The 25,171-nt window shown below is 43.4% G+C and overlaps 1 protein-coding gene across 1 annotated transcript in view; it reads left to right on the forward strand.

Moving 5' to 3' along the window:
• Positions 1-25,171, forward strand: part of LOC121580866 (integrin beta-1) — a 66,558-nt gene that overhangs the window by 18,418 nt on the left and 22,969 nt on the right. Inside the window, exons 2-3 of the mRNA XM_041895979.2 lie at positions 21,556-21,622; positions 22,105-22,190. Of these exons, the coding sequence (XP_041751913.1) occupies positions 21,556-21,622; positions 22,105-22,190 (153 nt within the window). The remainder of the gene's footprint in view (positions 1-21,555; positions 21,623-22,104; positions 22,191-25,171) is intronic.

Genomic DNA, 25,171 nt, shown 5'->3' on the forward strand with positions numbered 1-25,171 from the left:
CATTAAGGTCCTGGAGTGGCCTAGCCAGTCTCCAGACCTTAATCCCATAGAAAATCTGTGGAGGGAGCTGAAGGTTCGAGTTGCCAAACGTCAGCCTCGAAACCTTAATGACTTGGAGAAGATCTGCAAAGAGGAGTGGGAGCTGAGATGTGTGCAAACCTGGTGGCCAACTACAAGAAACGTCTGACCTCTGTGATTGCCAACAAGGGTTTTGCCACCAAGTACTAAGTCATGTTTTGCAGAGGGGTCAAATACTTATTTCCCTCATTAAAATGCAAATCAATTCATAACATTTTTGACATGCGTTTTTCTGGATTTTTGTTGTTGTTATTCTGTCTCTCACTGTTCAAATAAACCTACCATTTAAATTATAGACTGATCATGTCTTTGTCAGTGGGCAAACGTACAAAATCAGCAGGGGATCAAATACTTTTTTCCCTCACTGTATATGAAAACATTATGCATATTTTGAAAGCTGAGAAACAGCCCTTTCAATCAAATGTTAATCAGTCAAGATAAAACACCTTTGAAAATCAACTTTCTAATGAAGATAGAGAATAAACTAAGAGCATATTGAGTCTTCCTTATTTAGTAAGGATGGAAAAATGGGCAATCAGAATTGTAATAATACCTTTTACTGTGAATTAGTTATAACTGTTTTAAGAACGGTATGGAATGTTCCGTTATCAGACACGTTCTTATCTGGAATGTATTTTAAACGCATATCTGCACCAAAACATATTACAAATGGCATTTAGTCTCACATATGATAAGGAAAGAGATACACAAGTAATATAATATTAATAAATCAATAACTTTATTGATAGCACCCCATAGATCCAAATAACTTTGAGGGGAATACATTGTCTCATTCAAACTTGAAAACAAAGTGCAATTTACATAGAAAATGTGAATAACAAAATATAATAAGAATAAGGCATATAATAACAATAATTGGCTTTTACAACTTACATTTCTTCTGTACATACATTCCACTACACCTATATACACGACGATGTCAGAATGGGAGCAAATTAAAAGCATGCAAGGGAGGCGAAATGACCACTGTCAACCTGAGCTACTGGGCAGCAGGTAGCCTTGCGGTTAGAGCGTTGGGCCAGTAACCGAAAGGTTGCTGGTTCTAATACCTGCGCCGACAAGGTGATAAATCAGTCTCTGCCCTTGAGCAAGGCACTTAACCCTAAATTGCTCCATGGCTGACCATGTAAAACAACACATTTCACTGCACCTATCCAGTGTATGTGACAATAAAACATATTTTTTTGTTTGGGTGAAGACTGAGTGCTTTTACTATGCCTATGTCTGCAATCAGTCACTCACGGGAGTAACACAACACAACACAATTTCGGTCCCCTATGATGCATAACTGCTTTCCCTTGCATTCTGGTGCAACACAAACAAACCACGTCATATCCTCCTTTCTATCTTTCCTGTAACAAAGCCAACAATTTCTTGAGTAGTCCTCCAGTATAAAGAAAAAGCCATATCTCAGACTGCCCATCTTAATCTTTTATTTTTATTGGCCAGTCTGAGATATGGCTTTTTCTTTGCAACTCTGCCTAGAAGGTCAGCATCCCGGAGTCGCCTCTTCACTGTTGACGTTGAGACTGGTGTTTTGCGGGTACTATTTAATGAAGCTGCCAGTTGAGGACCTGTGAGGCGTCTGTTTATCAAACTAGACTCTCTAATGTATTTGGCCTCTTGCTCAGTTGTGCACTGGGGCCTCCCACTCCTCTTTCTATTCCGGTTAGAGCCTGTTTGCGCTGTTCTGTGAAGGGAGTAGTACAAAGCGTTGTACGAGATCTACAGTTTCTTGGCAATTTCTCGCATGGAATAGCCTTCATTTCTCAGAACAAGAATAGACTGACAAGTTTCAGAAGAAAGTTATTTGTTTCTGGCCATTTTGAGCCTGTAATCGAACCCACAATTGCTGATGCTCCAGATACTCAATTAGTCTCAAGAAGTCCAGTTTTATTGCTTCTTTAATCAGCACAATATTTTTCAGCTGTGCTAACATAATTGCAAAAGGGTTTTCTAATGATCAATTAGCCTTTTAAAATGATAAACTTGGATTAGCAAACACAACATGCTATTGGAACACAGGACTGATGGTTGCTGATAATGGGCCTCTGTACGCCTATGTAGATATTCCATAAAAAAATCAGCCGTTTCCAGCTACAATAGCCATTTACAACATTAACAATGTCTACACTGTATTTCTGATCAATTTGATGTTATTTTAATGGACAAAAAAGTTGCTTTTCTTTCGAAAACAAGGACATTTCTAAGTATTATAATAATATAATATGCCATTTAGCAGACGCTTTTATCCAAAGCGACTTACAGTCATGTGTGCATACATTTTTACGTATGGGTGGTGACCCCAAACTTTTGAATGGTAGTGTGTATATATACAGTATATTATATATACCTCACGTGTGACTCGTAATAAGACTAAGCAATTAGCCTATTCAAATGTTTATCTGAGGGGATAAAGATAATTAAAATATACAAGCAAGCATTAGGCAACGAGTTGACTTTGACTAGCAAGAATTGGTCTGAGAATTGTCTATATCAAAGGCAAACATCGAATTAACATTGTACAATGAATGGATGCACATACAAGGCATAAAGCTTAAGTTACAAAGCATTAACAAGCATTACAAGGCATACTTCTAGGCATATAGATCCTAAGATTTAACTTTGAAGACAAAGCACGAACAAAGAGATACTTACTAGGCCAGAGGCCTTGAAGCCTAGGAAATTAGAATTGATCATACAACCTTCCTCCATGGACTGGATACAGGATAAGAGAGAGAACAAAGCCATTTAATTCCATTTATAACATCTGTAGGTGTAACCTTTCAACCCAAAACCAACCACCATTGACCAATCAAACAATACCAAGTTTACAGTAACCTAAACACTCCCAGGCCCAATCTCCACAAGGTGTCACAGCATTTAAAGGCTTGTGTGGGGGGTGAGACCAATGTAAATAAGACAGAATTCCTGGGAAGACAATAAAAAACCTTTTCATAATAGAGTAATTCAGAGTTCACCCTGTACAGATACAAGTAACCACAGAGATAATGCATCCATATATATAGATTGCGTCAGAGTTATCCTCAATGAACAAGTGTCAGATAGATACCAAAGATGGATAATATAGTATTATTCTATCACTCATTCAATAGTCAGTCCTTTGGATACTGTAACAGAGGGATACATGTTGGCCCCTCAGAGGGGGAAGGGCTGACTAGTCCTTTTGTTCCTGGACCATTTTCCATGCAGCTCCAGGTGACAGAGAACACATAAATTAGGGCAGAGCCTACAAGGGTGTTTTTGTTCCTCAGCCTTGTCTGTAGCCTCGGCAGCATGTTGTTCAGTCTCTCCAGCCCCTGTTTGTCCTTGACACCGTGGGGACAGTTTCTATTGACTGCCTGGCGCACAGGTCACATGTCTACAGTGTCATCCTCCTCACGAAGGTCTGAGAGCTGACAGTCCGTCAGTGTCCTACAGACAGACCTAATATACAGAATATATAGGCCTAATAATACACAACAATAATAAATAATTGACAGTTAACAGCTAGACCAGGATGATTTAGTTATCAAAAGTCATAGCTATTAGCTAGCTATCATCATAAGGGTTAGGCTTCAGGCTTAGGCTACATTCATTCTAGCAATCAACAGCCAGCAGGCTTAGCTAGCTATATTTCGGAATCATATCACATATTAACAGACACCTAATGAGATATGTAGCTAGCTAGTTATCTAGCTAGGTAATAATTATGTGGGTATCATACATTTTACTGGTAAAATAGCAATCCTGCAGCAGTCCTCTTAGTTGTGGCTGGTTAGCTAGCTACTACAAATGAAATCAGACACTAGCCAGTTAATGTTAGCTCTTAGCTAATACCAATGACAAATGCTCTTCAAATTGTCAATATGAGCATTTTATTACGTACAGTTATCAAAGACAACATTAACATAAAAAAGACAAGAGAAGAGTTAAATCATGTAGGCTAACGTTAACTAACTAGCTAGCTACCTTTCCTCATTTTTCGCTTACTGTCTACTCGGCTTGTTATCAGGAGTTCATTTCACAGACTCGTCTTATCAATTGGAAAGAATACTCTAAAATGTACATATTATAATTACCAACATAACGTAATTGTATACAGTTTCTTATGTTTATATTGTTGTCCTGATCTCAATGACAAAGCTATCAAAGTTGTGAGAAACCTTTCAGGTCCAGTGTGGAGGCGAGGCGCCTCCCGGTGGCAGCATTCATTCACTTTCAGTCCCCGCCAGGGTTGTCAGGTCTAGCAAAAATGTATAGCCCAATGACCACTCAAAACCCGCCCACAAGGCCTGAAAACTAGAGAGGAGTTGACACATTTATCCAATAGGTGTCTCCATAATGACAATCTAAATACAACCGGTAAAATTGCTTTACCTTGTTCTCTGCATTTCTCCCTTTGTTATTGGTTCATCACACCAAATGATTTAATCTGAACTATAGAAGTGATTGTTAATGAATGGTTAAGACATATGTTTTTTTTTTCAGAAAACATTATTGTGAAATGGTGTTAATACACGTCACATTGCTCTAAAATAATCTTGTTTTCGACTGGAGTATAAAAATCGAAAAGCCCCAATTGTTTGCTTTTTGGCTTCTTTTTATTTAATAGAAAATGTCACTTCATGTGTGGCTGCAGCCTGATGTCCCAGTCATCCATCCCTCTGGAGCAAGATGGAAAGGAAAGAAGAGAGCAAATCATGAGTCCAGTACATCAATAGTTTTATTCTACTATTAATCAATCAATCACTACTATTGTAATTTGATAGTCAATAATGGAGTTAATTGTTTCCTCTCTGTCCTCGCCGCTGCACAACACTCTCTCTCTCCTCTGACTTCAACTTTCTGGCCAATGTTAGCTAGCTAGCTTGCTACTACATACAGGGCTCGAGACTCATTTTTATTTTGTATGTTTTGATATGCCAACATGGGCCTACTCTAGGACCTAGGTCATTCACAGTGATTTAAAACGCTAATAAGAGTAGCCTACTACTGAAATAGATACATGGGGCTGTCAAGTGAGCCAGAAATTGACATTTTAAAAGATGTCTCTAAAAAGGCCAACATTGGAATAATATTTTGCATAAATATTTAGCCTACATATAAAGGTTTAGCCTAGGTTATATGCATATTGGCTACAGCCTCTCATGTCCACACCGATGCTGACATGGGGGAGGCGCCAGAAAATGTAGCCAAACTTGAATGAGACTTTTAATTACATATATATAGGCTAAACGCCAGTCATGTTTGACAATTATAATGTATGATTTTTAATATTAACGTTCTGTTGACATACTCGAGGCATGGTTCATTCAGATCAAATGGTCACGAGTGGCGAGAAAGGCCAGTGCCGGTTGTGCACCGCACACACACCTTGCAATTTGAGCGGAAGCAGTCGGCATTTTGAAACTATATATTTAACCATAAACATATTATTTTTTTTACCTGGAGGTTTTATGTAATTTTACTTTGTTTCAAAGTAGCCTAGCTAAAATCAGAGCATACAGTGAGGGAAAAAAGTATTTGATCCCCTGCTGATTTTGTATGTTTGCCCACTGACAAAAAAATGATCAGTCTATAATTTTAATGGTAGGTTTATTTGAACAGTGAGAGACAGAATAACAACAAATAAATCCAGAAAAACTCATGTCAAAAATGTTATAAATTGATTTGCATTTTAATGAGGGAAATAAGTATTTGACCCCCTCTCAATCAGAAAGATTTCTGGCTCACATGTGTATTTTATACAGGTAATGAGCTGAGATTAGGAGCACACTCTTAAAGGGAGTGCTCCTAATCTCAGCTTGTTACCTGTATAAAAGACACCTGTCCACAGAAGCAATCAATCAATCAGATTCCAAACTCTCCACCATGGCCAAGACCAAAGATCTCTCCAAGGATGTCAGGGACAAGATTGTAGACCTACACAAGGCTGGAATGGGCTACAAGACCATCGCCAAGCAGCTTGGTGAGAAGGTGACAACAGTTGGTGCGATTATTCGCAAATGGAAGAAACACAAAATAACTGTCAATCTCCCTCGGCCCGGGGCTCCATGCAAGATCTCACCTCGTGGAGTTGCAATGATCATGAGAACGGTGAGGAATCAGCCCAGAACTACACGGGAGGATCTTGTCAATGATCTCAAGGCAGCTGGGACCATAGTCACCAAGAAAACAATTGGTAACACATTACGCCGTGAAGGACTGAAATCCTGCAGCGCCCGCAAGGTCCCCCTGCTCAAGAAAGCACATATACAGGGCCGTCTGAAGTTTGCCAATGAATATCTGAATGATTCAGAGGAGAACTGGGTGAAAGTGTTGTAGTCAGATGAGACCAAAATCGAGCTCTTTGGCATCAACTCAACTCGCCGTGTTTGGAGGAGTAGGAATGCTGCCTATGACCCCAAGAACACCATCCCCACCGTCAAACATGGAGGTGGGAAACATTATGCTTTGGGGGTGTTTTTTCTGCTAAGGGGACAGGACAACTTCACCGCATCAAAAGACGATGGACGGGGCCATGTACCGTCAAATCTTAGGTGAGAACCTCCTTCCCTCAGCCAGGGCATTGAAAATGGGTTGTGGATGGGTATTCCAGCATGACAATGACCCAAAAACACGGCCAAGGCAACAAAGGAGTGGCTCAAGAAGAAGCACATTAAGGTCCTGGAGTGGCCTAGCCAGTCTCCAGACCTTAATCCCATAGAAAATCTGTGGAGGGGAGCTGAAGGTTCGAGTTGCCAAACGTCAGGCTCGAAACCTTAATGACTTGGAGAAGATCTGCAAAGAGGAGTGGGACAAAATCCCTCCTGAGATGTGTGCAAACCTGGTGGCCAACTACAAGAAACGTCTGACCTCTGTGATTGCCAACAAGGGTTTTGCCACCAAGTACTAAGTCATGTTTTGCAGAGGGGTCAAATACTCATTAAAATGAAAATCAATTTATAACATTTTTGACATGAGTTTTTCTGGATTTTTTTGTTGTTATTCTGTCTCTCACTGTTCAAATAAACCTACCATTAAAATGATAGACTGATTATGTCTTTGTCAGTAGGCAAACGTACAAAATCAGCAGGGGATCAAATACTTTTTTCCCTCACTGTATATTGTGGGAATTATTTTATAAACACTTTCTTATGCCATTGAAACCAGCATTTTCTATTGTTCTATTGGTTTTCAAATCAACTTTATTTAATTATCCAGCAGGCAAAGACACAATCCTAGTCATATTAGCAACCTATGCTAGTTGTTGCATCTTTCTAAATTTCTAACAGATATTTTAATCTCTGTCACATGAAACTGCTAGCATGTGCCATATGCGCGTAGCCTACTGCCGTGTGCGCATTGCTGCGCTTATGTGAATAAATAATAATTTATACAATTTTAAGCTTAACATTCTGATCTGTTGCATTAGCCTCATTGCTTTTTAATTTTTTTTGATGTACAGTAGTTGTATGAATTTTGGATCTATTGTCCCAGAACTGTCCCAGAGTCTGTTTGAACCATCCCAGACATATTTTTTATCGACGACGTGACGCCCTTAATTTCGAGCCCTGGCTACATACCCAGAGAGAAAGCACATTTTTCGATCCTCTCTCCCTCTCTCTGAAACTGTTGGGGAATTGTTTCTCAGTTTCTCTCCCTTGCTGTGTTGGCTCTAGTAGGCTAATGATTGGTAGGACTGGGGACGGTCAGGATACATCGAACGAGGTAAACAATAATTATGAAGGAGAAGTATGTAGCTAGCTAGTGCTAGGAAATTAGTTTGTTGTTCTCACATCACTTTTCATGACTGCCTGCTGCAGCGCTCTCTCAACACCAAAGACTGTTCAACACACACCCGGCCCCCGGGCATGGCCCTAATGTGGCAGCACATACATTCTAAGTTATTTCAATGGGTCTATCTCCGTTCTGATTGTTTTATACTGTTCAATTCAACCCAAAATAATTTCCTGCATTTCCGTCAATTTCTGCATTTGCTGCGCTCATTTGAGATCATTTCCACACTGCCACATAGGGCTGCACGATATGGGCAACAAATCGAGGCCTTATTTTTAACCAAATGTTGCAATTGCAATTTGACTTTCGATTTAGATCAGAACACTTGGGTGAACTGTTAGAATCATGGAAATAGAATGATTATTCTAATTCTATAGTAAGAATATAAATAATAGTGGGCATTTTGAATACAGTGCTTGACATGACAATGAATGAAAATGCCAGGGAGGAGTTATTGTGACAAGGTAAGAACCAAAGTGTTGGTCAGTGTTTCCCTATAAACTTTGGCTACCTTAAATGTTTATTCTTGTAACCAACATATTCATGCATCGCCTATTCCTCTTTGATTTAGACAAGCTAGCTGTTTGCAAATGTAAGCAACAACAAATGCGCTCCTTAAGTGACAGGGGATGACTCAAGTAGCGGTGTAAACTATAGAAATGTACGTTACACACGCCATATCACATTTAACAAACCAAACATTAAAATACTGTTATAGAAGGTAAAGTAAAAACCCAAACCGGTCCATGCATCAATACCAGTATATTGTTAAATACAGTATACCGCCCAGCCCTAACCACAGCCACAAACTGAAAATTGTCTATATCGTAAAAATTCATGAAAACAAAATGTGCCTTATGCTCTTATTTTTTTTAAATAGGTGGGTTTATGACTTTGTGGCTGTGGTAACTAGTGACAACCAGGCACAACTGCGATTATAAAGTGGGTTTTCTCAAAGTTGCTGGGATGTCAATCTTCCTACTTACAGTATATCTGTACACTCGTAAAAACCTAATCATTACAAAACTTATATTCGATCAAATAAGCCACACACAGCATATAAGCATATACATTCGACACTCTCTCATTGACCCCCATACAAAAACTCCTCACTCGGTGAGCTATTTCTTTGTTGTTGAAAAAACGCTACCTGCTAGAGAAGACAGTTTTTGGGCCCAGTCATCCCTCTCGCTTTGCCTCTTCCTCTCTGCTGATAGTCAGCAGTAGCAGGTCACAGTGAAATTAATATACTGAACAAAAATATCAATGCAACATGTAAAGTGTTGGTCCCATGTTTAAAGAGCTGAAATAAAAGATCCCAGAAATGTTCCATATGCACAATTTTTTTTATTTATCTCATTCTGTGCACAAATTTGTTTACATCCCTGTTAGTGAGCATTTCTCCTTTGCCAAGATAATCAATCCACCTGACAAGTGTGGTATATCAAGAAGCTGATTAAACGGCATGATCATTACACAGGTCAACAGGTACATTACACAGGTGCATTACACAGGTGCTGGGGACAATAAAAGGCCACTCTAAAATGTGCAGTTTTGTCACACAACACAATGCCACAGATGTCTCAAGTTTTGAGGGAGATTGCAAGTGGCATGCTGACTGCAGTAGGGCTGACCCCATTTAGTTGACTGGTCGATTGTTTGGTCGATAAGCTGTTGGTCGACCAAGATTTGTATTTTGTTGAGCAGTGGCAATTCTATTTATTTATTCTAATAATAATGGCACACGAGACACCTGTCTGATTTGCACCTGTCTCAGTGGACTAAACCATTGAGGAGGCTGCGGGGATGCCACAGTCCAAGAAGAAGGGGAGTGTTGCTCAGATCTGTACACAAATCCTGGAAGCTGAAAATATCCCAGTTCTTCTATGGCATGCATACTCACCAGACATGTCACTCATTGAGCATGTTTGGGATGCTCTGGATCGACGTGTACGACAGCATGTTCCAGTTCCTGCCAATATCCAGCAACTCCGCACAACCATTGAAGAGGAGTGGGACAACATTCCACAGGCCACAATCAACAGCCTGATCAACTCTATGTGAAGAAGAGGCAAATGGTGGTCACACCAGATATTAACTGGTTTTCTGATCCACGCCCCTACCTTTTTTTAAAGGTATCTGTGACCAACAGATGCATATCATATTCCCAGTCATGTAAAATCCATAGATTAGGGCCAAATGAATTTATTTAAATTGACTAATGTCCTTATATGAACTGTAACTCAGTAAAATCTTTTCAATTGTTTCATGTTGCATTTTATTTTTGTTCAGTGTATTTTAGTACTTTATTTTTTATTTTTAGAAGTGCCATGGTGGCCGCGGTGCAATTTAGAAGTAGCCCAAAAAAACGCCACAAATACATTTTCACCCGCAACATCGTTTTCAAAGTAGCCCAATTTGTCTAGAAAACCGCGGACATGTCAACCCTGGTCCCCGCACCAAAACTCACAATTTGCACAATCCTGCCAATGAGGCATTGGCATCCGTCGTTACCAGAGGTGGGACCAAGTCACTCTTATGCGAGTCACAAGCATGTCCGAGTCTCAAGTCGAGTCCCAAATAGAACGGGTCAAGACTCGAGTCAAGTCCAAGACTTGCATTCTAAGAGCAAGTCAAGTCGAGTCACAAGTTATCAAGTCAAGTAAAAAAAAATGTAAACATGCAACGACTTGTTCAACTACAAATCTTTGTCTATTTGAGTCTACCAGACAGCCCTTTTCATTATTTTATAATTGTAAAATAGGGACTGTCATGACTCTCCTGGGTGAGGATCCAAGCCCTCAGATCAGCAAATGGCTGACGATGACCAGACCCCCTCTCACCCACAGAAGAGGGGTGGGGGGGCTGGTCTGATTTTGACACCTTAACACTCTGCAATACATTAGGCAGGAGGGGAATCTCCCTCTTGCTCTTCAGTATTTCTAAAGGAATGCCCTTTGTCTACAGAAGACTTTTGCTGCCAAAACCATGACGTCCAAAAAGTAAACACTGGAACAATATTTCTAACATCTGAATGTTTGGAATGGTCAGTGGGGATCTAAAGAATAATCATGTCACATTGTTTATTATTTTGTGATGTCATTAAGGATGGTATAAAGAAAATACTGTATCTCAGAAAGTGTACACATTCTATCTATCAAGTTTACATCCACATGTTGTATAAAATATATGATTAAGGATGAGAGTATTTTCCTTAAGATAGGAATGGGATTTTAGTTTTCTAATGAGATAATTGTTTTCCATATAAACTATGCACAGTGACTAGCCACGCCCTGAGTGAGATCAGAGATTATGTCAGCATGATGGAACGCCCCTTTTACCAGAGTGCATAAAAAGCCTTGGTAACGAAATTAACATTAGACCAGAAAGCGTGGAGCTGTGGCTACACGTTTAAAATGGTTAGAACTTTGAACCTCAACCCGAGGTGAAGAAGACCAACTCCCAGACTAGACCTGAACATTGCCAGTCTGCAGCTGCGCGTGTAAAGTGGCGCAAACTCTGACTAACCACACGAGGTGGGAAGGAGAAAATCCCCTCTCAAGACAATCACTGGTACATCTGAGTATCTGTTCTATTTGAACACCCACTACAAGACCAAGACAACTAAGAAGAAGAACATTGTGACCTCTGGTGGACAAGCAGAGCTTTACACCGAAACGGGACACCAGCTGACCCCTTCCCCATAGAAGGATTGGTTGGTTTCAACAGAGAGATGACAAACAAAGACATCTACACGTAAACACATTGCATTTCTTACCCCAAACGGGCGGTGGTTCGTGAGCAAAGTATTATGATTACTTTGAGGGTAGTTTCCAAATGTATCAACGATAAGTTGACTCTCTCTTTGTCTCTCCCTCTTCCTTTACCCCTCCCTCTATTGATAACCAAGCAGTCATGCTGTTGTTAGTCCATTAGGGACTTTTTTCTCATGTATTAAGTATGTATTCTGTGTTATTATTTAGTTAGCTAGTAAATAAATAATTAAAACAATTTGCATAGTTCTGAATCATAAGTAAAGCTGGGGTTCGTGCAGATCCAAGAAGTCTACGACCGTTCAGAATGAGACTGATGAGAGGTAATGATTGATACATTGACTGTTTTTGTAGTGGGTGATTTGGACGGAGTCAGGCGCAGGAGGGTAAATCACAGAATAAATGGTTTATTCGGCAGTACAGCGGTACGCAGCAATGCGTAAAACACTCCAGTGCGGTAAATGCGGCACACTGGAGAAAACAAGGCACACGGGTGAATATCCCGGCGATACAAAATACAATATAGCTCCACCGAGCTATAGTAACCTCCACAATAAACAATCACACACAGGGGGGGCAGAGGGAATACTTATACACGTACTAATGAGGGAATATGAACCAGGTGTGTGTAATAAACAAGACAAAACAAATGGAATGATGAGATGAGGAGCGGCAGTGGCTAGAAGGCCGGTGACGACGAACGCCGAAGCCTGCCCTAACAAGGAGAGGAGGCAGCTTCGGAGGAAGTCGTGACAGTTTGATACATATTGATAGGAAAATACCTTTTCGAGTTTAATTCGGGAGATGGTAACTCTATAAACAACTTCTTCCGTGGTGCCCCAAATCCTAATGAGTTAATTGTTACATTATTAATTTAATCGAGTAACAATTAAATGTAGTTAATTGATTCGATAGATAACAGTCATCATATTAATGAAAGTCACGACAGGACCTTGTAACAGTCATAAGGGCATGAAAATAGCAGAAGGCAAGGCAGGTTGACGTGCTCACAGTGTAGATTTATGTACAGGTCTTGGTGATCCAATGGTGAAAGCGCCATATCATACAAAATATACAAGTAGCTTTACCAAATATACACGGGCAATAGCCCAAAAGAAATAACCTCTTTGTCAGGCTTAACCTGTCCTATCTGAATGGACACTGATAGAGGGCAAAACTGTACAGACCCCTTGAGAAACCACATCAAATCTGTCTAACAAGAGCTCAAACAGGTAGGCCTACATAATATAAGAACTTGGCCCCCAGGACCATACAATTACCCAATTGGCAATTACAACCAATAAACTGGTTCTGCAATGTAAAAGGCAATTTCCACATCCATTGTTACATTAGTATATTCGTCTTAATCGGACTTAATGATTATTAACGATATTCCAACAACATGCATATATGGAACAATCATTTCTCTTATTCAACGTTCTGACTCAAAAGTTTGGAGTGCAGGCCACATAGCCTATTTCTATGCACACTGAGGTGCGCATGCTCCCATTACACACAACCAAAATGACAGAGACATAGGACACAGAGACATGGAACTCTGACATAACCTGGGAAATATGAACAAAGGAAACAATACATTGAATTAAATAAACAGTCTATTTATTTATTATGGCAATCCTCTACTTACAGTGAGGGAAAAAAGTATTTGATCCCCTGCTGATTTTGTACGTTTGTCCACTGACAAAGACATGATCAGTCTATCATTTTAATGGTAGGTTTATTTGAACAGTGAGAGACCGAATAACAACAAAAAAATCCAGAAAAACGCATGTAAAAAATGTTATCAATTGATTTGCATTTTAATGAGGGAAATAAGTATTTGACCCCTCTGGGCGGCAGGTAGCTTAGTGGTTAAGAGCGTTGTGCCAGTAACCGAAAGGTCGCTGGTTCTAATCCCCGAACCGACTAGGTGAAAAATCTGTCGATGTGCCCTTGAGCAAGGCACTTAACCCTAAGTGCTCCTGTAAGTCGCTCTGGATAAGAGCGTCTGCTAAATGACTAAAATGTAAATGTAATGCAAAACATGACTTAGTACTTACATTTACATTTTAGTCATTTAGCAGACACTCTTATCCAGAGCGACTTACAGTTAGTGAGTGCATACATTATTTTTAATTATTTTATTTTTCATACTGGGAAACTGTTAAGAGAATTTATTACCTAACTATTTCAGTGTCTCTGTGCGTCTCCCAAAAGGTTGTAAGGCTTTTGGATCAAGAAACGGACAGAGCTCCCAGTTGCAATAGTCAGAGATCTTTATTCATTGAGAATTCTGTTATCACAATTTCAGAGTCCATCTTTTATACACACACGTCATACAAAAATCCCACCCCGCTGTAGGCGGGCTGTATATTTCCACTGTACCTGGGTTTAGCTCATGTTTTCCTCTGCTCTCCTAACCATCAGGTCACACACACACATGTTCTTATCATAGGCTGCATTCCTTAGTTATCGCCATCCTCACAATATCCTGCACCATATTTCATACTCTTTAACAAGCCTAACGGTTTCTCTCCTCCCTAAATTAGGAGGCCTCTTTATCTTGGTTTCTCAGTTGTCTGTAGACAGTTCTCCTTGTCCTTTGTTGTCTGGCCTAACTCTTACTCACATTGCTAAATAGTAACACAATGTCATAATCTTTACTGGTCCTACACTCACACATTCTAACACATTTCACACAGTTTCAGGGTGTAATAATTAGTCATTAATAATTATTCTATCAGAAACGAACCCACAACCCTGGCGTTGCAAACGCCATGCTCTACCAACTGAGCTACATCCCTGCCGGCCATTCCCTCCCCTACCCTGGACGACGCTGGGCCAATTGTGCGCCGCCCCATGGGTCTCCCGGTCGCGGCCGGCTACGACCGGTGGCAAAACCCTGGTTGGCAATCACAGAGGTCAGATGTTTCTTGTAGTTGGCCACCAGGTTTGCACACATCTCAGGAGGGATTTTGTTCCACTCCTCTTTGCAGATCTTCTCCAAGTCATTAAGATTTCGAGGCTGACGTTTGGCAACTCGAACCTTCAGCTCCCTCCACAGATTTTCTATGGGATTAAGGTCTGGAGACTGGCTAGGCCACTCAAGGACCTTAATGTGCTTCTTCTTGAGCCACTCCTTTGTTGCCTTGGCCATGTGTTTTGGGTCATTGTCATGCTGCAATACCCATCCACGACCCATTTTCAATGCCCTGGCTGAGGGAAGGAGGTTCTCACCCAAGATTTGATGGTACATGGCCCCGTCCATCGTCCCTTTGATGCGGTGAAGTTGTCCTGTCCCCTTAGCAGAAAAATACCCCAAAGCATAATGTTTCCACCGGTGGGGATGGTGTTCTTGGGGTCATAGGCAGCATTCCTCCTCCTCCAAACACGGCGAGTTGAGTTGATGCCAAAGAGCTCGATTTTGGTCTCATCTGACCACAACACTTTCACCCAGTTCTCCTCTGAATCATTCAGATGTTCATTGGCAAACTTCAGACGGGCATGTATATGTGCTTTCTTGAGCAGGGGGACCTTGCGGCGCTGCAGGATTTCAGTCCTTCATGGCGTAGTGTGTTACCAATTGTTTTCTCGGTGACTATGGTCCCAGCTGCCTTGAGATCATTGACAATATCCTCCCGTGTAGTTCTGGGCTGATTCCTCACCGTTCTCATGATCATTGCAACTCCACGAGGTGAGATCTTGCATGGAGCCCCAGGCCGAGGGAGATTGACAGGTCTTTTGTGTTTCTTCCATTTGCGAATAATCGCACCAACTGTTGTCACCTTCTCACCAAGCTGCTTGGCGATGGACTTGTAGCCCATTCCAGCCTTGTGTAGGTCTACAATCTTGTCCCTGACATCCTTGGAGAACTCTTTGGTCTTGGCCATGGTGGAGAGTTTGGAATCTGATTGATTGATTGCTTCTGTGGACAGGTGTCTTTTATACAGGTAACAAGCTGAGATTAGGAGCACTCCCTTTAAGAGTGTGCTCCTAATCTCAGCTCGTTACCTGTATAAAAGACACCTGGGAGCCAGAAATCTTTCTGATTGAGAGGGGGTCAAATACTTATTTCCCTCATTAAAATGCAAATCAATTTATAACATTTTTGACATGCGTTTTTCTGGATTTTTTGTTGTTGTTATTCTGTCTCTCACTGTTCAAATTAACCTACCATTACAATTATAGACTGATAATTTCTTTGTCAGTGGGCAAACGTACAAAATCAGCAGGGGATCAAATACTTTTTTCCCTCACTGTATAATTTGACGTTTGCACTGCACCCGATCCTTCAGCTATACAGCAAATCAGAAATCTGTTCGCTAGCTCACCACTCAACCTGTGTGGATTGACAGTTTGCTGGTCCAATCAGATTGCAGAGTGTGTGTTTCACTAGCCAATCTGTTGTAGGTTTATTTGCAAGGGCGATGCTGTGGCTACTATCTCTGGCTATGTGTAGAGTAATCCATGTATACTCTGTGCCACAAAATAAGTGACAAAACATGGCCAGATAAGTTCAAGTCATCAGTCTCAAGTCAAAGTTGAGTCCCGAATCTTGAGGCTCCAAGTCAAGTCATTTTAGTCGAGTCTCAAGTCATCAAATTTGTGACTCAAGTCCCAGTCATGTGACTCGAGTCCACAACATGTAGTCGTTACTATGGCAATTCAAGATACCTCTATTAAACGTTGTTCAATATCAAAATCCTATCAATAGAGATGTTTCTATGTTAAATGCATGTTTAGTATTAGTGGATGGAATACATATTTTTGCTTAGCTTTACTAAAGTGTTTACATTCCTCTTTAATAGACAAGTACATCAAGGAAAGAAACTACATTCATTTATGCCTTCATAATCATGTGATTCATAGACGCTACTATCATGACTCAGGGTAAGAAGAGACAAAGGGCTGTGAGACAGTTTAATCCTAGACACATGAAAAGTGGGATGTATACGGAGGGTACGGGGCAACAGAAGACGAACAGCAGAAGGGCTAAGATCTTGTAGATGGGGAAAGGGCAGATAAAACGGGGGGAAAGTTTGCGGTACTCTACCCGGAGGGGCAGATCCCGAGTGGACAGCCATACCCTCTGCCTGAGACGATAATGGGGAGCCGGGGTCCGGTGGCGGACCGCCTGTCGTCGATACCTGGAGGTGGTCTTGAGAAGAGCCGACCGGGCTCTCTTCCAGGTACGGCGACAGTGGCGGACGAACATCTGGGCCGAGGGTATGCTGACCTCATCCTCTTTCTCCGGGAAGAGCGGGGGCTGATATCCTAGGGAGCACTCAAAAGGCGAGAGACCAATGGCTGAGCAAGGGAGGGTGTTGCGGGCGTACTCTACCCACACGAGCTGCTGGCTCCAGATGGTGGGATTGGCGGAGACAAGGCAGCAAAGAGTCGTCTCCAGGTCCTGATTGGCTCGCTCCGACTGGCCTTTAGACTGGGGGTGGAACCCGGAGGACAGGCTGGCCGACGACCCACGAGCGTGCAGAACGCCTTCCAGAACTGGGACAAGAACTGAGGACCCCGGTCGGAGGCCATGTCCACCGGAAGTCCATGGATTCGGAAGACGTGCTGCACCATGAGCTGGGCCGTCTCCTTGGCTGAGGGTAGCTTGGGGAGAAGAATGAAATGGTTGTAATTCCTTTCTGTGGGGTTGAGACGATGGGAGAGGAAAGCGCAGGGATGCAGCTTTTGGTCTTGTGCCGAACGCTGGGACAGGACAGCCTCCACACCGTCGTCCGAGGTGTCGACCTCCACCACGAACTACCGGGACGGATCTGGATGGATTAGGATGGGGCGGTAGTGAATTGTTGCTTGAGGTCCAAGAACTCCTGGTCTGCAGCTGGAGACCACGTAAACGGGACCTTGGGAGAGGTGAGCGCTAACAGGGGGGAAGCCCTGATGCTGTAGCCCGGGATGAACTGGCGGTAGAAATTGGCAAACCCCTGGAAGCGTTGCAGCTGCACTCTGGATCCATCTGTATGTTGCCTGCAGCTATGATGTATCCAAGGAAGGAGATGGTGGAGCGATGGAATAGCATTTTTCCTCTTTGATGAACAGCTGGTTCTCCAGAAGACGCTGGAGGACGTGGGAAAACACTAGGATGTCATCAAGGTAGACGAATAGGAACCGGTTCAACATGTGCCTGAGAACGTTGTTTACAATGGCCTGGGACACAGCTGGAGTGTTGGTCAGTCCGAACGGCATCACCAGGTATTCGCAGTGCCCGCTAGCCGTGTTAAAGGTGGTTTTCCACTCATCCCCTTCCCGTAGCCGTACCAGATGGAAGGCGTTCCGGAGGTCCAACTTGAAGATGGTAGCCCCCTGGAGAGGCTCGAAAGCCGAGGCGATGAGTGGAAGCGGTTAACGGTTTTTAACCGTGATGTCATTCAGGCCCCGGTAGTCGATACACGGACGCAGGATTTTGTCCTTCTTCTCCACAAAAAGAACCCTCTGCCGGCGGGGGAGGCAGAAGGACGGATACCTCCTGCAGCCAGGGAGTGCTCAATATATGTCTCCATTGCCTTGGTCTCCGGACCTGACAGGGAATAAAGCCGCCCCCGAGGCGGTGTAGTGCCCGGGAGAAGGTCGATGGCGGTCATAGGGCCGATGCGGAGGAAGCGAGGTGGCACGGGCCTTGCAGAAAACCTCCCGGATGGTCCTGGTGCTCCGCGGGAACGGCGGAGAGGTTAGGGGGTTTTCCCAAGCCCACAGGAAGACGTCCCAGGGCATGCAGCGCCGACTTCAAGCAATGCGCATGGCAAAACGGGCTCCAACCCAGGATAGAACCAGTAGCCCAGTCGATCAGAGGATTGTGCCTCTGGAGCCAGGAAAACCCCAAAGCCACGGGTGCATGAGGGTTTCAATGGGCAGGAACTGCATAGACTCACTGTGATTACCCGACACTCTCAGGTTAATGGGAAACGTAGTGTGGGTGACTCTGCCAATAGAGCGTCCATCCAACGCTCTGACGTCCATGGGAGTGGAGAGGGGTTGTGTGGCGATTCCCAGGTCCGACACCAGGATAGCGTCCATAAAGCTCTCGTCGGCCCCAGAGTCAATGAGCACTCGGAGAGATTTGGACTGGTCACCCCACAACAGGGTAGCATGGAGAGGAGTACGAGAAATGTAAGATGGGAAACTCCCTGTACGGCTCACCAGCGTACTAGTACCTACTTGATGAGCCTGGTTCTTTAATGGGCAGGTAGATAAAAACATTTCCCATAGCTCCACAATACAGACAGCTCTGGGTGTTAAGTCTGCGTAAGCGCTCAGCAGGAGACAATCTAGCCCTGCCCAGTTGCATGGGCTCTGGAGGAGACGACTCGACAGCCCTCAGTGACCTCCGTGAGAACTCTGGCGACATCGGATCCACTCGGAAATGTGGACTTCGTGGATTTCCGGGATTCCTTGGAGGAGAGGTGGAAATCAAGGACAAGCGTCGGCGACAGGGAACAGACTCCCTCTCCCTCCTACGTTCCCGTAGCCGCCCATCGATCCGGATGGTCAAGGCTATGAAGGAGTCGAGGTCCAGGGGCAGCTCCCGGGCTGTGAGCTCGTCTTTAATCACCTCCGATAATCCGTGAAGGAACACGTCGAACAGGGCTTCCGGGTTCCAGGCACTCTCACCCGCCAACGTGCGAATATCCAGTCTGGGGGGTTACTCTAGTGGCGGGCTGCCTCACAGACAATCCGCAGAATTGCTCCTGCAATGTGTTGAAGGCACGGTCCTGGCATTCCGCCAAGGTCTGGAATCCTTCCATAAGACCTTGAAGTAACTCCTCGTGTCTTCCAATGGTGGCTCCCTGGGAGGAGACGGCGTTGCGGAGCTGGTCCGAGTCTGCTGGGTCAGTCAAGGCCAGTTCGTACTATCACGACTCAGGATAAGACCCAGATACAGACAGTTTGAAATAGCAAAAGTTTATTTACAAAAACAGGGGGCAGGCAAACGACAGGTCAAGGGCAGGCAGTGGTCAGTAATCCAGAGCAGAGTCCGAAAGGTACAGAAACGGCAGGCTCAGGGACGGGGCAGGCCGAGGTCGGTAATCCAGAACAGTGTCACAAGGTACAGAACGGCAGGCATGCTCAGGGTCAGGACAGGCAGAATGGTCAAAACCGGGGAAAATGGGCTAGAGCAAAGTACGGGAAAAACACTGGTAGGCTTGACGAGACAGGACGAACTGGCAACAGACAAACAGAGAACACAGGTATAAATACACAGGGGATAATGGGGAAGATGGGCAACACCTGGAGTGAGACAGCTACTGATGATTCATAGACACTGTAGGCTAGGTCTAGATGGCCAATATCCCTCTCTCTCTTTTACACCTTTTATGTCACATCTTGGATGTGACTGCTAAAACCAGTTTTGACAGTGTGAAGATTTCAAGTCCGCTTGCTCTCTCTTGCTCTCTGACTGAAGCTCTTTGGGGGGCTTCGAATTAGAGATGGCCTGGCCAGTACTCACAGGACGTGATTATTTCTATATAGGCTAGGCTGTGTTCAGTGGCTTACTTACATGACTGTGGTGTGTGCGTACATGGTTGTGTACAAAATCAAATAGATGTAGAGTCTGTGGTCTAAACTAGAGACAAAGCTCCTGCCCAACCTCATCATTTTCCCAAGGTTAACAAACAGGGTGTACTTTTTACATATTTCAGTGATATGTTTGGATGACAGACTAACACATACTTGTGTTGGTGAGGAACAGGAACAAAGCCTTTCCTAACCCTCAGTCAGACATACTGTATGTCATGTTAAGAAGAGAAGTGTTTAACGCTACAGTAGAAGATAACAAATGAGGCTATTTCTGCTCTCTGACTGCTCTCTAACCAAGTATTGTTGTCAGCACTGTCTGTCTCTCTGTCATGCAATGTGTCATCTACCGGGCTGAGAGAAGACCGGGAGGGAGGAGGAGGAAGAAGAAGAGGAAGAGAGAGAAAGGCTGACTTCATCATTTAAATGCGAGGAGGACTGGGCAGGCCACCAGAGGAAATGTGTCACTGGTGGGAGAGCTGGAGTGGGGAGGAGGACTTGGGGGAGGCATGTAGCTAGCTGTCTGACGAAATATAGGAGTAGCAGATGCGCACCTCTCCATTCTCTGCTCTGTGTTAGGAAGCAGTGGACTTGTCAAGGAATGCTTCCCAGATGGCACCCTATTCCCTACATAGTGCACTACTTTTGACCAGGGCCCATGAGGGATATTGGTGCCATTTGGGACAAAGCCTAGGTCTGTTCTGAATAGACATAGTCCAATAGGAATGTTGGCCATAATCAAGCCTGTTTCCTAGGTGTTGTCAAATGCAGACCTCTTATGGCGACAAAGATTAGAAGAATTCAGTTGATGATTACTTTTTATTCTCCTGTCTTTTGTTCAGCGCCAATGGTGGTAGTTGTTGGTGGAGTGTTGCATTAGTGGCCAGCCCTATTTTTGTTAAATGTGATTAAGCTGCACAAGCTTAGACAATGTCTTCATTTAAGTGCTGCTGAAAATGCAATGACTTTGTTATGACTCTGGGGTGTAGAGCTCCTTATCTAAAGATTACCTGACTAGATATTCACGTCCCTGTCACTCTCTGACTACCTTTGGCATGCTTAAACAGCAGATGTCTATCCATGCAATAAATACAACTTTCTTTATTCGTGTTGTGCTGAATGCATTACACACGTCTCAAAACTCCTCATGATATAACCGAGTATAATCTCTTGGTCTCACGAAACTAATGTTCTCACCGTACAAAACGTCCTCACACTTAAAACCCTGTTACCTCCCGTCAAATGCTTTACCACCACAACTTTCTACTACAGCTGTTTGAAGAAAGGTATACCATATGAGATTTGCTTCACTAGATCCATGTTCAGTAGTTTGAATTAACCACTCTGTTTTGTCTCCTTTCAGATGGATCTGAGGCTACTTTCAATAGCAACATTATTAGGAATCCTATGTTTCTGCAGTGCACAGCAAGGTAAGGTTATTTGACTTACACAAGACATATTGTTTTAGGCCTACATTTTACTTTTTTGTTATGTACCTAAAACATTTATCTGCACCTATCTGTCCACTTTGTGCATCAAAAAGCAATGAAAAGAAGACATTCTTCAGGTTACGATAGTGTGGTAGAGGAGGCAGGTTGTCCTAATGGGATGGTGTCATGTATTTAAGAAACTGCCTACAGCTGCCAGCTATCTGGCTTCAGCAACATGACTCGCAATTGAATAGATTGGAAGAAATGAAATACCATGTTGAGCCAGCAAGAGAGGAAAAATTTAGTTACCCTATTTAGCACCCTATTCACTATGTAGTGCACTACTTTTTGACCATAGTAAACCAAAGTAGTGCACTATATAGGGAATAGGGTGCCATTTGCAATGCAAACTTTCTGAATGCTGCCTCTTGGCAAATAGTTGTGGCTGTATTACATTTTTAAAAATTGTTTCTTCCTTTCAGAGGGCAGTGATTGCATCAAGGCCAATGCACAGTCATGTGGAGAATGCATCCAGGTCGCAGAGAAATGTGGATGGTGTACAGACACTGTAAGTGTGTCTTTGATGAAGTTGTTTGAATGCACATGCTCGCAGAGGCACAATCTTGAGACTTATCTCACTGGAAGCAGCTAACACAAGTGTTTGTATTTGGAGTTGAACAATGGCAGGGATATGATTCGAATACCAGTGTATGGGCACTTGCTGTGAAATAGTTGGGTGGGTGGGGGGAGGGAGGTGCCGCCAGCTCAGATTATAGTCATGCAGAGCTGTCTTGAGTCACGGAACAGAACACACCCTGACGCTTCCTGTGGTTTAATGGAGGTTGGCATCTAATATGTTGCATTACCACTGCCAACTGAACTATAGATCCATTACACTTTGTGATACAAAATGGGAAAGGGGAACCCCAGAAAATAATTATATACAGTACCAGTCAAAAGTTTGGACACACCTACTCATTCCAGGGTTTTTCTTTATTTTTGCTATTTTCTACATCGTACAATAATAGTGAAGACATCAAAACTATGAAATAACACATATGGAATCATGTAGTAACCAAAAAAGTGTTAAACAAATCCAAATATATTTATATTTGAGATTCTTCAAAGTAGCCACCCTTTGCCTTGATGACAGCTTTGCACACTCTTGGCATTCAACCAGCTTCATGAGGTAGTCACCTGGAATGCATTTCAATTAACAGGTGTCCCTTGTTAAAAGTTAATTTGTGGAATTTCTTTCCTTCTTAATGCGTTTGAGCCAATCAGTTGTGTTGTGACAAGGTAGGGGGGGTATACATAAAATAGCCCTATTTGGTTAAAAAAACAAGTCCATATTATGGCAAGAACAGCTCAAATAAGCAAAGAGAAATGACAGTCCATCATTACTTTAAGACATGAAGTTCAGTCAATCCGGAAAATGTCAAGAACTTTGAACGTTTCTTCAAGTGCAGTCGCAAATACCATCATGAGGACCGCCAAGAGTGTGCAAAGCTGTCATCAAGGCAAAGGGTGGCTACTTTGAAGAATCTCAAATATAAAATATATTTGGATTTGTTTAACGCTTTTTTGGTTACTACATGATTCCATATGTGTTATTTCATAGTTTTGATGTCTTCACTATTATTCTACAATGTAGAAAATAGTAAAAATATGAATGAGTAGGTGTGTCCAAACTTTTGACTGGTACTGTATATTATTATCCTACCAACTAACCCTATACTCATTAAAACTCATCACCTTATTCCACTACTTTAACCCTATCTGATCCTACCCCAGGCCAACGGCCTGAGAGGACGGGACACTACCATTCAACACACGCTGTAACTCTTCTGAAGTAAAATCTCATACCCCGGGCCTCCCAAGCGTCGCAGCAGTCTAAGGCACTGCATCGCAGTGCTTGAGGCGTCACTACATTTCCCAGGTTCAATCCCAGGCTGTATTGCATCCTGCTGCGACCGGGAGACCTATGAGGCGGCACACAATTGGCCCAGTGTCGTCCGGGTTAGGGGAGGGTTTGGCCGGCCGGGATGTCCTTGTCCCATCGCGCTATAGTGACTCCATGTGGCGGGCCGGGCGCATGCACGCTGACTTCGGACTTCGGTGTTTCCTCCGACACATTGGTCCGGCTGGCTTATAAGCAGTGTGTCAAGAAGCAGTGCGGCCTGGCAGGGTCGTGTTTCAGAGGACGCATGGCTCTCGACCTTCGCCTCTCCCGAGTCCGTATGGCATATGTAGCAATGGGACAAGACAGTAACTACCAATTGGAGGGGTAAAAAAATATATATATATCTCGTACCCCCAAGTACTTCTCTTTAGCTGCCCCCACAACATCTATTTTCTGTGACTTACCTTCCATATCTGCGGTACAGTTGATAACCATTGATATGAACACTAAGAAGCCAACCTTACTGAAACGTACACTATATATACAAAAGTATGTGGACACCCCTTCAAATTATTGGATTCGGCCATTTCAGCCACACCCGTTGCTGACAGGTGTATAAAATCGAGCACACATCCATCCAATCTCCATAGACAAACATTGACAGTAGAATGCCCTTACTGAAGAGCTCAGTGACTTTCAACGTGGCACCTTCATAGGTTGCCACCTTTCCAACAAGTCAGTTCGTCAAATTTCTGCCCTGCTAGGGCTGCCCCGGTCAACTGTAAGTGCTGTTGTGAAGTGGAAACGTCTAGGAGCAACAACGGCGCGAAGTGGTAAAAATCGTCTGTCCTCAGTTGCAACACTCACTACCAAGTTCCAAACTGCCTCTGGAGGCAACGTCAGCACAATAACTTTTCTTCGGGAGCTTCATGAAATGGGTTTCCATGGCCAAGAAGTTGCACACAAGCCTAAGATCACCATGCGCAATGCCAAGCACCGGCTGGAGTGGTGTAAAGGTCCCGCCATTGGACTCTTGAGCAGTGGAAATGTGTTCTCTGCAGTGATGAATCACGATTTGGTAGTCCGACGGATGAATCTGGGTTTGGCGGATGCCAGGAGAACGCTACCTGCCCCAATGCATAGTGCCAACTGTAAAGTTTGGTGGAGGAGGAATAATGGTCTGGAGCTGTTTTTCATGGTTTGGGCTAGGCCCCTTTGTTCCAGTGAAGGGAAATCTTAACGCTACAGCATACAATGACATTCTAGACGATTCTGTGCTTCCAACTTTGTGGCAACAGTTTGGGGAAGGCCCTTTCCTGTTTCAGCATGACAATGCCCCCGTGCACAAAGCGATGTCCGTACAGAAATGGTTTGTCGAGATCGGTGTGGAATACCTTGACTTGCCTGCACAGAGCCCTGACCTCAACCCCATCAAACACCTTTGGGAGGAATTGGAACGCCGACTGCGAGCCAGGCCTAATCGCCCAACATCAGTGCCCGACCTCACTAATGCTCTTGTAGCTGAATGGAAGCAAGTCCCTGCAGCAATGTTCCAACATCTAGTGGAAAGCTTTCCCAGAAGAGTGGAGGCTGTTGTAGCAGCAAAGGGAGGACTAACTCCATATTAATGCCCATGATTTCGTAAT

This window comes from Coregonus clupeaformis, chromosome 14 (assembly GCF_020615455.1).
Source record: "Coregonus clupeaformis isolate EN_2021a chromosome 14, ASM2061545v1, whole genome shotgun sequence".
Classification (NCBI taxonomy): Eukaryota; Metazoa; Chordata; class Actinopteri; order Salmoniformes; family Salmonidae; genus Coregonus; species Coregonus clupeaformis.